Here is a 12,210-nt window from a genome sequence, read left to right on the forward strand (position 1 = left end):
GGAACGGGAACGGGCCTTCCCCCCAAAACTTTTGCAGCAAAGATGGAAGCACACTCCAAAAGTATCATTGCATGCTGAAGCTTTATGATTTCACGTCATTGGACCTGAGGGGTTTGAGATATTCGTCTGCCTCTACCCCCGATTGAAGCATGACATCAGAAAAATTGGATTTTCATTGGAAACCACTTTCTTCCAAATGAACAGTCCCCAATGAACAACGGATGGATTCTGAAAATTGACATTTTAAAAGGTTTTGAGTGCTCAAAGTTAATTTAAAATCACTTCCATTGTAGCCTGACATTCAGTACCTCTGCGCATTAATCATCCACCACTTGTCTTTTTATGTAATTTGGGTGAACTGTCCCTTTAAGCGATGTGGTGGAGATAGTTGCTCCAGATAGTTGTTATAGGACAGTATGAGGCAGGGTTAATTAGACCATCAAGATTACCCGCTGTAGTAATCAACTGCAACCACGATGGCCTGTGTGCACTCATTCATCTCGTCCTTCATTCAGCCACTTACCGACTTCTCCTCTCTCTCACTCATTTATTGTTTGTTCATTCAGCTGTAATTATAGACACCCGGCTGTACAATTTCACTTCCGAGAACAGTGGCATTTACCTCCTTTCTCCTCCCTTTATATACCAGACCTTCAGTTCACCCCTCACAGCTGACCCTTTTTTCACTCCTCTTCTTCATCCTCCTTTCCCACATTGCCCACTCCTCTCCCTCCCTCTCTCTCTCTTTCTCTCTGGGAAGTCATGTGACTTCCCTGAAGCTGAGCCCTATAAACCAGCAGTACTTGGGGGGCTCAGTGTGTATGCGGCTCCCCGATTGGCTCTTCCATCCATTCACTGCTCTCGAGACCCCCCCCCCCCCCCCCCCCCCACCCACACACACACACACACACACACACACATACTTGTTTTTGCTGCCCCGGAGGATGCCAGACTAGGAGGTTACATGTGGGGACACCACTTTCTAAATGGAATAACAGCATACTTTGGATCACATACTTGTTCATATTGGGAACCAAAATATGAAATGGCTCAAATAGAAAAACTTAATTCTTGTCAGGCTTTTCTATCCCAGCAGGGATGCTCCAATTGTGTCATAAGACAAAGCACCACCAGGTGACACTGTTAAAACATTTGTCTTACACTTACAAGCCTATATAAGGCCTCAAAACCAACAGTTGTTTCTAATACAACTGCTAAACCCATAGTGCATAAATGTAAAAGCTTTGCTTCAAACACTCTCGCTTTAAAGCGTCAATGCGTTTTTTTTTACTTGCTATTGTTTCTCAATGCACTTGTGACACTGGCTTTCCCAGACAGACTTCCAGACGTCCAGATGTCCAGACACCAAGACAGACCTCCAGACAGACCTCCAGACAATCCAGATGTCCAGACATCCAGATGTCCAGGCACCAAGACAGACCTCCAGACAGACCTCCAGACGTCCAGATGTCCAGACACCAAGACAGAACCTCCAGACAGACATCCAGATGTCCAGACATCCAAATGTCCAGGCACCAAGACAGACCTCCAGACAGACATCCAGACATCCAGATGTCCAGACACCAAGACAGACCTCCAGACAGACCTCCAGACAGACATCCAGATGTCCAGACACCAAGACAGACCTCCAGACAGACATCCAGACATCCAGATGTCCAGACACCAAGACAGACCTCCAGACAGACATCCAGACATCCAGATGTCCAGACACCAAGACAGACCTCCAGACAGACATCCAGACATCAAGATGTCCAGACAACAAGACAGACCGTCCAGATGTCCAGACAACAAGACAGACCTCACTCGATACATGTGTATAGTCTTTAAAAGAAATGCAGTCTTCAAAGGAAAGGTTTAGCCAACAAACCACTTACTTAGGTTTAGGAAAAATTTGTTGTTTGTGTTAAGATTACCACGGAAATGCCGTAACTACATCACGCAAGTTACGTGATGAATAAATCTACGTTGACTTTTTTTCATTTTCACATCGAGCCGCTCGTCTCCTGGCTGAAAGATCGCCGTTTGCTTCACCCATCCACCTCCTCTCTCGCCCGCCTTGTGTGTGTTTTTGCAGTTTTTAAACTTCCTCGTTCATGATTACGTGGATAACATACACGATAATTTTGTGGGATATCTATGAATTACGGCGTACTCAATTTTCCTGGGTGAAGCTATGAATGCTAAATGAGACCAGCCTGAAAGAACAGTGTGTCGCATTTAAGGGGATCTATTAGCGGAAATTGAATATAATATTATTCAGTATGTTTTCTTTAGCATGTAGTCATTTGAAAATCAGAACGGTATTGTTTCTGTTATCTTAGAACGAGCCGTTTATATCTACATACGGCTGCCATGTTTCTACAGCAGCACAGAAACAAACAACCTAAACATTGGCTCTGGAGAGGGACATTCGCGGTTTCACGTTTTCGTGTCGGCCACCGTAGTTCAACTACACGCTTAGCACACGGGAAAGGTTTCATTTCAAACGGCAACCTGCTAGATGCTCCCTAAATCCTACGCACTGCACCTTTAAGTGCGCACACACACATACACTCTTGAGCCTGTGAAGGGCCATTTGTTGGGAGATTCGTGCAGTGGCAGGTCAATGGCTGAAAGGACTCGGTGCAGGGGGCTCAGCATTGAGGCTGGTTTAAGCCAATCGGATCCTTGTTGAGACGATACAGAGCAGCCTGCCAGTTATTGGCAGTAAAGCGCCGCTGATCATATTTTAAATGTCCAGGTTGGATTGAAGGCCTCTGTCAGGTTTAACGTGCAGCAAAGACCTCTTCAAATGTAGTGTACAATCAGAGTCAGTTAATGATTTCATCAAATGTGGAAGCCACAATGGAAGAGTATTGATAAAGAAACGCCAAGGCCAGTGGAACCTTTTTAAAGTGAATCTCCTCTTTATTATGTAACTGACACCCTCCCACACTTTCTCTACTGCTGTTAATTCATATGCATTACACATGGTAGTAGTGTTGACTTAGTGAGTGTGTGTGTGTGTGTGTGTGTGTGTGTTGTGTGTGTGTGTCTGTGTGTGTCCCGACGACTATTCAGTGAATTGTGAATGAAAGTATGAACAGATCATCATTGTCCCTGGAGGATGAATCCTTATTTTTTGATGCAAAATATAAGAGATGTGGTTGTTGTGACATTTCTTTTCAGACATTTATGGTCCTAAGGGGATTAATAATAATTACTTGGCACTGATTGTGAAATATAAACTGGATGGACCAATGCTACACCCTTCTACTACGTTTCATTAAAGTAAGGCAGATGTTTTTCTGTAATCCTGCTGACAAACAGACGTGAAATGAAAACATAACCCCCTTTGTAGAGGTAATTTACTAGATACTGTATATACAGTGTGTTATTCTTTTGTAAGCCTACTTCCAGTTTTATAGGCGCATTTCGTCCTGGCTTCTTGTATTTTATCTTTCCTTCTTACCTCAATTGTTTTGCGTCTTTCCTTTTATTGTTTGTTTCTTTTGGTTTTGCTTCTGAAGAATAAAATTGCCCAAACAAGTGTGAATGTGTTTTGACACCGAAACTGAGCGTTGCCTCCTCTCTCAATGACTACTTTTACTCTATGTCACTTGTGTAAATGTTCCTGCTAATAAACTTTAACCACAGTTAAATTGTGAATGCAGTATCTTCTCATTGTCCCACATCTCCTGGTTGCTGACGATTGATCCCCCCCTCCTTACTCACCACATATGTATGTGCATAGAGAGTGCTCCTACACATGTGCATGTGTATGCTCAGTCTCAAGTTCAAATCTTATGCAGACCCATTTCTGGCAGAGGGGACACAGTGACACCTGAGAGTGTTGGCAGGGTTTTGGTCCGCGTCCATGCAGTTACAGTAAGCCATTTGGCATCGAGCGTCTTCGCCACTACGCACAGCTGTGAATGGAGAACAAAAACAGCCACCTCCCATAAAACAATGCGGACTGTGTCTCCCACAGCGCGCCTCACAACTGCATTTCACACACCACTTTCGACAACCAGGAACACCCATCCATCAGGTTGTCCAGGTGTTACGGGAAATTCATTTCAGTTAAGTTACAATGAGTTCCAAATGCTGCGGTGTGTCGTGTGTGTGGTGTGTTGTGTTGTAGGGGGGATGGTGGTGTAATCAGTTCAGAAAGATATTGTGGTTTTAATCTGTCACAATGAGCTGGTCAGTGAGCGTGTCTCTTGCACACACACACACACACACACACACACACTCACGCACACAAATACATACATGCATGCATTTTTGAGTGCATCTGTATGCTTCTCATATGGTTTTTATTGATCCGTGTCCCTGTTATACCCCTCCTGCTCCCTCTCTTTCCCTCTGTGCGCTCCTTATGGTGGAGGAATGATGGAATGCTGGAGGGTAACTCTCTCGGTTTTCCTCGGAAGCTGGTCTGGCTTTATCAGAAGCGGCTGTGACAATACTCGAGCTGATGGGCCAACCAAATGTCTTTCCTATAAGCGCAGATCAGCCAAACAAAAAAGCCTTCCTGGAAGAAATTAATTCAGCAAACCGGAGCTCCTTCCTGGAAGACCACTGTGGATTGCTCGTTGCAGGGCATACTCCCGAAACCCTTTAATATTCTTTCCACCTTCTTAGCATTGACATCGTTGACATTGGCATGAGATCAAAAAAAATGAAACGAAAACATAAACTGGTAATAAGGCATAGATTTTAATCAGGCTGCAAGAATGTTATCAGTCACTTTGAAAGCATTTTTCCTCATTGCCTCCACTTGCATTGAGACACTGTCATTGAAGCTTTTACGAGTGGGGAATGTCCACACTTTAGCGTGAATGTTTTCATTTGTTTAAAAAAAAAAGACACCGAACCAAGCCTCAGTTGTTTGAGGGTGTTGTGCTTGGCCGGGGGAACACTGTTGACAACCGTTGAGCACTGGACACACAGTCACTACCCCGGGAAAAATGAATCATGGTGGAAAGACTTTCTATGAGTGTCGTGAGATTCACGAGAGGATGCGAAGGATGCAGGCAAGAATATTCCAGCTCTGCTAACCCAGGCAACTGTGGGGAACACAGTGAGTCATAGAGAGCCGAGCTGGCTTATTTAGACAATGTGTTTATGTGTAAAACTGGATTATCTGGTTTGGATTTTGGGAAGAAGGCTCCTCAACGTCATTTTTTATGTGTTTATAATGGCCCTCTCAGTCCACCCCATAAAGAACTAGTGTCACACACGCACGCACACACACACACACACACACACACACACACACACACACACACACACACTGCTCTTAAGATGCAAGGGAAGCTCAATCGGGGCAGTTCTCTGGATTTTACGGCCAAAAGTATGTGAATGACTAAACGTTACACACATATTATGTGATTGTTGACTCATCTGATCGGCTGCAGGGATTTGTTCCCAATTCAATGTCAATTATATTTATATAGCCCACACACACACACACACAGCAACTTTCATCACACATTTCTTCCTGCAAATGTTCATATTAAAATAGGGAAATATGAAACTGGGCTTTTGAGTTATTGTAACTACCTGCCACTGAGGTAAGCTGCAAAAACAGTTGTTAAACTTTGTCCATTCACTTCCAAAGAGGTCTGTGGGCTCGGCGTGTGTATTTGTGAATATATATATATATATCATATATATATATATTATATATATATCATATATATATATATATTTTCATAACCTATTTCAGTTTAGTTTAACATAACATTTCTGAGCTGAGCTCTTTCTGCCCTCCTTTTGCTTTTTTTTTATTGTAGTAGCTTCAGGTGGCTTTCCCCATCTCTCTCTCTCTCTCTCATACACCACACGCACACACACTCACACTATCACACACACTCACACAAAGACAACCTCATTTGCTCTTACGCTCTCGTACATACACACCACCCATCACCAGTCAAACCGTAAAAACTCAACTCAATTAAAGTGCCTCATTTTCCTGGAAGCCAAGCCTCAGATAGAACACAAGGTATGCAGGGAATTGGAACTGTGTGTGTGTGTGTGTGTGTGTGTGTGTGTGTGTGTTTGAGGAATACTGAAGTGAAGAAACTCACCACTTGCTTAATTTACCAACAACAATCTGCACACACAAACCACACTTTGCATTGGCTGCACACTAAAACCACAGACCATCATAAATCTCTTTCCACGTGGACCCTTTCACCTATATGACCCACAAACACACACACACACAATACACACCACACACTCTCTCTCTCTCTGAAGAAGACACCACCCTCACTCAGGCCCTACAGCAGGATGCACTAAAAGCCGGCTGCATTCCTTTCCAACATCAACCCAAAGTGAGTTCTCGACACTAACTGCTTTGTCAAAGTGTGTGTGTGTGTGTTTGTGTAACATAACTGCTTCTGGAGAATCCCTTTGTCACCGTGTGTTGTGTACATCTGCATTGCCAAAACCGTGCCCACGCCCCTTGCTATACATTCCACCATGCCTTTGGAATTTACCCACAATGCTCCAGCAGAGAAAACAAGAAGTGATGATTGCAGTGATTTTAACCCTATGATGAATGTGTGTGTGCGCCCCTACGGGGACGGTCCGACTGAATAAACACTGCTTTGTTTCATGAGGAAATCCTATTTTGCCCGTTTGCAGGAATACGGTCCGCCTTAACAATATGTTACGATCAGTCAATATTGACTCGGTGGAGTAAGAGAGAGAAAAGAGAAGGAGGCAAGAAGTGAAGTAACACACATGGCAAACACATTCACTTTTGTAAAAATAGTGCTCTTTAATATAAATTATTGAAATATTTTAGAAATATAAATATGTGCAACGTTTCCTTTTCCTTTTTTTTTTTATGTAATGCTTTGTCATTTCAGATATTACAGCTTGTATTTTTGCCAGACTAGTGGCCAGCCTTTAGCGAGAGAGTCTTTATAAAAGACAAAATGATTCACATAACACACGTAGTTCACTGGTGTAACACATGTAAAAAAACAACAACAAAGAAACTGGATGTTGAGGTGAGAAAATAAGACTGAGATTTGACCAAAAATAATAATAAAAATAATAAGTATCACCGTGGTACTGTTTCAGTGCTCTTGTCTCAAGTGGCCACATGAGATCAAAACATTTTATGATGTGAAAAGGCTCCCACTCCAATATGGATCACAGGTAAGTATGAGCGCTAATCAAACACAGACATAAAAACATTCTGATCAAATCTGAGTCTTTGTTTTACTTTGTTTTTTTAGTTTTGTTTTTAAGAATCACTTTCAGGAGGTTTTGTGTTCCCTTAACATTCAGACAGATAAAAACAACTCCTGTTTCAGAGGTAACGATGGAAGGTAAGACTGGGGGACCTTTCTAAAGTTACTGGGATTTAAAAAAAAAAACGTCCACATAACAGTTCACTTTCTCCTTCATGAGCACAAAAAGAAATACGTTGGAGATGATAATGTTAAAGAAAATCACGGTGAGAGGGTCTGAAAGACAGAATTAAGACTCAGCCAAAACTTCTTTTTTTTCTTTTTTTTCTTCACATCTTGGCAAACGTGGCTTAATATTTAAAGGAGCGGTGTCCTATTTGAGCTCCATCATTTCCTCAAAGTCTGGGACATCAATCACATCAATTCTGTAGCTGTATACCAGTATGTCTCCTCCCCGTTCTCCTTTACCCGAGCCCCCCTCCCCAGTTCTCCGTCCTCTTCAATTTCCCTTTCCTAATCCCATTTCCCGCTCCTCTTTCTCCTTCGTTCAATCCTTCTCCTCACCCCCACCCTCCCTCCCTCAAATATTATGGATCATCATCACCGTCGTCATTCCCCAAGGAGCTTTAACAGTGACACTTTTTTCCAGTCAGTCTGGATAAAAATAAGTTCTGCTGTTTTGTTTGATTTCGTGCCAAGGCTTTTGTCTCGGTAACAAGCTTTTGTCTCGGCAACAGCCGCCTGTTTTCTGTCACTGTCAAGGCGCACATGCAACTCAAGGGGTTGCAGGGAAAAGGTAATGAAGGAGAACCAGGAAACAAACAAGAGAATGCTTTGTAATGCTTTTTTTGCCCTTTTTTTTTCTCTCTCTCTCTCTCTGTTGTTCCCACGCTTCCAAACAACCTACATGCTGGCTAGTACCTGTGTGTGTGTTTGTGTGTGTGCGTGTGCGCGTGTGTTTGAATGGAGCTGGCGTGCATGACCACCCCCTCTCCCTCGCCCCTCTGTGAGGCAACATTTGCGGGAAGCAGCAATGGAAATGTGTGCGCTACCACAACACACACAAACACACACACACACACACACACTCAGACAAATAAATACTGTATGTTCTCTGCTCCCCCCCCCCCCCCCCCCCCCGCCACCACACACACACACGGCCCACGTTTGGACTTTGCCTTTTCTCTGTTAACTCCTCCTTCATTCACCCCCTCTGAACCATTCTGTTCTTTGTCATCTTTCTTTCAGTCCGCTGATCCAAAGCGTTGTAAATGTCAGGCTGAGAGAGGAGCGGTTTCTTCTTCGGCACATTTAACCCTCGGGGATCACTGGTCGGTGCATTGATCATGGCGTCGCTGTCGTCGTTAATATCGACCAATAGGGTTAATCTTCTACGAGGCTGTGCTCTGCGTCTGAGTCAATCATAAGAAAACATTGACCTTTGACCTCCGACTTCGTTTGCCACTCACATTAGTGGTCAGTTCTTTTGCAAAGGCCGGATGGACGAGGTAATCGTTGGTGACCTAGATCCCGCTCCTCGCCCCAGACCCCCAGGAGACTATATAGATGGTGTCCACCAGCGTTGAAGCCGATCTGGGACACAATGAAAAACTGACCTCACATTGACATCTGAGGCTAACTCTGGTCGGCATCTGATGGCGCCCATATTCACGGACGCGCCGAGAACTTGTCTGTGCCGTCCTCCGGGCACCTGGTCCATGTGGTGGAGCTTCTGCAGTTCCCGTCAGTCATATGGGAGCGTCGTACTCCTCCAGGAAGTCTCTAAGTGTGTGCGGGAGCTGCTCCGCTCGCTCCGACCCCCCCAGATTGTTCAGGGTCCTCCTGCACATGTGCTGCAGGGAGGAGAGAGAACTTGAGAGGGGCCGCCGCAGTTCCAAGGGAATCCTCTCTCCGCTGGTGTGGATGAGATACACGCTGCACCCCGTCTTCTCCGCCTCTCTTGAGTCCGGCCCCTTCCCCATGTAGTGCGCTACGAGTTTCAGCACGCAATCAAACTGCCGGAGCGCTTGGGTGTTTTGGGGGTCTGGCTGCAGGTAGAAGCCGCCTCCCTCGCTGTGAATGCGCAGGTTCTTGGTTCCTCGAGCCGTCTGGACAGAGAGGGTGAAGAAGTGGTGGTGGTCCGAGGAGTCGCGGATCAGAAAGGTGCCGGGCGGCTCAGAGCGTAGCAGGACGCTGGCTTCCCGGCCTCCCACAGCCCCCCAGTAAAACCCACTCTCCTGCAGCTTACGCAATGCACGCATCACCTGAAACAAGTAGAAAACGGTCATTATCAGCCCATTTTTAGACTTTAAATCATACAAACAGCTTTTTTTCTAGAGACTCATGTGTAACTGACCTGCTGGTAGTGTGCATGTGAGCTGAAGGGCTTGTAGTGATGCAGGGTAGAGTTTGACCTCTGAACCCTGCCCTCCGGAGGGGTCACGCTGCTCATGGCGAGGGGGTTGCGTCCGCTGAAGACTACCATGGCGCCATGGCCCCCTGCCTCTGCCCGCTGGTCGAGAGGCAGGGGGCCCAGAACAGGAGCGCAGAGGTGGACAGGTGGAAAGGAGTTTGGGGCAGAGGGAGAGGAAAGAGAGGGGGGATGGGGTGAGAGTGGCTGGGTCACACACCGGGTCCAGGGCCCCGGGGCAGAGGAGTCTGATGCATCCAGAGAGGGGCTGGGAGAGAGCACCTAAACACAGCTGGAGAGAGGGAGCACAGATGACCCCATCTATATAAAGACGGGATGCACACATTCAGGCTGCAGTCTCCACTTCATTCATGCTCGTGGACAAAAATAAACGACCACTGTGGCCACACTGGAGCTCGCAAGTTGAGCCCCATAAAATGCAGTGATGCCGATTCGGACAAATGCTTAAGGCAAGACCGGGCAGGCAGGTTTATATTTAGTTTAAATGAATCCTCGCTTACTCGCGCTGAGCCTGATGCCTGCGCCGCGCAGCCAGACAGCAACTGGATCCTGATTGCTTTCAATTGTCTTCGATCGGGCGTACCGCAACAAGGGATTTCAGAAACCGGGGTGACTGGGAAAGAGTCCGGCGCGCTTTTTTTCCTTCATCCCACCCCCCACTCACGTTCACTAAATAACTCCTTATTCCCTGCTCGACCCCGCCACAGAGGCCCCCGTTCTCCGGTTTCACCGTGAGACAAAAAAGTGTCCTGTCTGGTCCGGTTTGCTCTGATCTCCCCCCTGAAGGGGAACTGAAGACGACTGCGCTGGGAGCGTGCGGGACCGTGCGGGGCCGAGGGGAGCAGGAGGCGCCATAACGGTTCAGACCCGCACCAGAGCCGCTGGTATGGAAGTCGGTCTCCTACTCACAATATTGCGAAACAACCCGCCCCCCCCAAAAAAATATAAATAAATGTATACTTCCCACCTCCTCGGCTGCACTGCACCAAGATCAGCCACTACCAGCAGCTGTGCTTAAATCTGCATTCTAACGCGTCTCTTTTCTGTCACCGGGTCTGCTTGAGTGATGCACACAACCAGCCTTTTTTTTTTTGTACTTACCTTGCGGATAAATTCAGCCCCGCACCGCAGCCGCTCTTCGCCAAAAGAAAAGATATGCAAACTACCCGAGAGTAGTGCTAAATGAATTATTAACTCAGGCATTAAAATCTGAAAAAAAAAAAAGTATCCAAAAAGAGTGTGGGTTCCTTTGCCTGTGCGGAGGAATGTTGTGTCGGCGAAATCTGAAGGCGAGACCGTGTCCGTGTGTGCGTAAAGGTTACTGGAGGTTGTTTCGGAATAAAGCCGATGTTCGTAAGGCTCCGCCTCCTGCGTTCAGATGCTCTTCCAGGAATCACGCTCGTGCACGCAGAGAACACATGCACGTGCCCGCGCTCGTTCTCGACAGAGTGCCAATAAATAATCAGCGTGACCTTTGCCGGGCTGTTTCCTGGTACTGATGGGTTCCCTCTCTCTCACACGTACACGTACACGCACGCGCGCACACGTGAACGTGCACACGCGCGCACACGGGAACAAGTTACAAACTCCACATACGGAACAATTCAAAAATGATAATAGGTACATTATCATATATGTATGTTCCAGACATTATGGCGGATATAGGAGTCTATGCCGGGCAACAAGAATAACTATACATATAAACTATATTGTAATAAAAAACGAGACATATATATATAAGACTACTATGCTATTATACAAGCCTGCTGTTATATAGCTTTATATACGGTTGGGTAGTTTAATCTAATTTTCACATTTTTTTTTCACATTTTCTAACGCAATCATAGAATTTCTTGATTGCATTAATTTATTAATTTGATCTAAATACTCAATTAATTTCCTTTTGTATCTTGTGCTGCTGTAACATGTTGGTTTCTTCCGCAGAGGATCGCCTTACCTTAACTGCAGGAAGAAGTATACTCCTTTAATTTTCTTTGTTCACAACATGACAGATAATTAACTATTATGCATGTGAACTGCAAGCATGCAGTTAACGTTTTTAAAAATGATGTCCCTCAGGCCCTCGTGTTATGTCAGGAAGCAACTGACTTACTGTCAGTGCTCTTGAGCAACAACCGGCTATAGATCAACTCTCTATTTACCAAAAAAATTATTACTGGAACATGTATGTGAAAGCAGTATTTTATTGTTATATTTTATCTAGTGAGCTATTATTAAGTGGTTCTACTTTTGGGTAGTTTCATAAACTGTACACAACAAAATACCTTTCATATGCTCACAAAATGTGTTTTTTTCTTTTTCTCTTTTACTTTGGTATTTTTTTCTTTTCTTTTTTCACAAAAATAAAACCCTGCACAATCAATAAAATTAAACAAAGAGTACGACTATTTTGCTCCTACTCACTGTATGTGGGCATCAATAAAACAACTTTCAAACTTTAATAACACCATTGATGACAGCAATTACTGCTCATTGTGCTACTAATTACCAACTACCGGACACATATGTAATTACAGTGTGATAATGATTTTAAAGCCATTG

The 12,210-nt window shown here is 45.0% G+C and overlaps 1 protein-coding gene across 3 annotated transcripts; it reads right to left on the bottom strand.

Moving 5' to 3' along the window:
• Nucleotides 1-8,363: 8,363 nt before the first annotated feature.
• On the bottom strand, nt 8,364-11,680 carry LOC117748644 (suppressor of cytokine signaling 3-like). Of its 3 annotated transcripts, none has more exons than XM_034558607.1 (3): nt 11,606-11,680; nt 9,574-9,948; nt 8,364-9,481 (listed from the first exon to the last, which is right to left on the bottom strand). In XM_034558607.1, exons 2-3 carry the CDS (start codon nt 9,700-9,702, stop codon nt 8,966-8,968), a joined length of 645 nt encoding a protein of 214 aa, XP_034414498.1. In that variant the 5' UTR covers nt 9,703-9,948; nt 11,606-11,680; the 3' UTR covers nt 8,364-8,965. The 3 variants fall into 3 exon arrangements, with proteins under 3 accessions (XP_034414498.1, XP_034414496.1, XP_034414497.1); XM_034558605.1 differs by lacking the exon at nt 11,606-11,680 and adding an exon at nt 10,750-10,954 and having other exon boundaries at nt 9,574-9,919; XM_034558606.1 differs by lacking the exon at nt 11,606-11,680 and adding an exon at nt 10,750-10,954.
• Nucleotides 11,681-12,210: the final 530 nt, after the last annotated feature.

Source organism: Cyclopterus lumpus, chromosome 19, assembly GCF_009769545.1.
Source record: "Cyclopterus lumpus isolate fCycLum1 chromosome 19, fCycLum1.pri, whole genome shotgun sequence".
In the NCBI taxonomy this organism is placed as follows: Eukaryota; Metazoa; Chordata; class Actinopteri; order Perciformes; family Cyclopteridae; genus Cyclopterus; species Cyclopterus lumpus.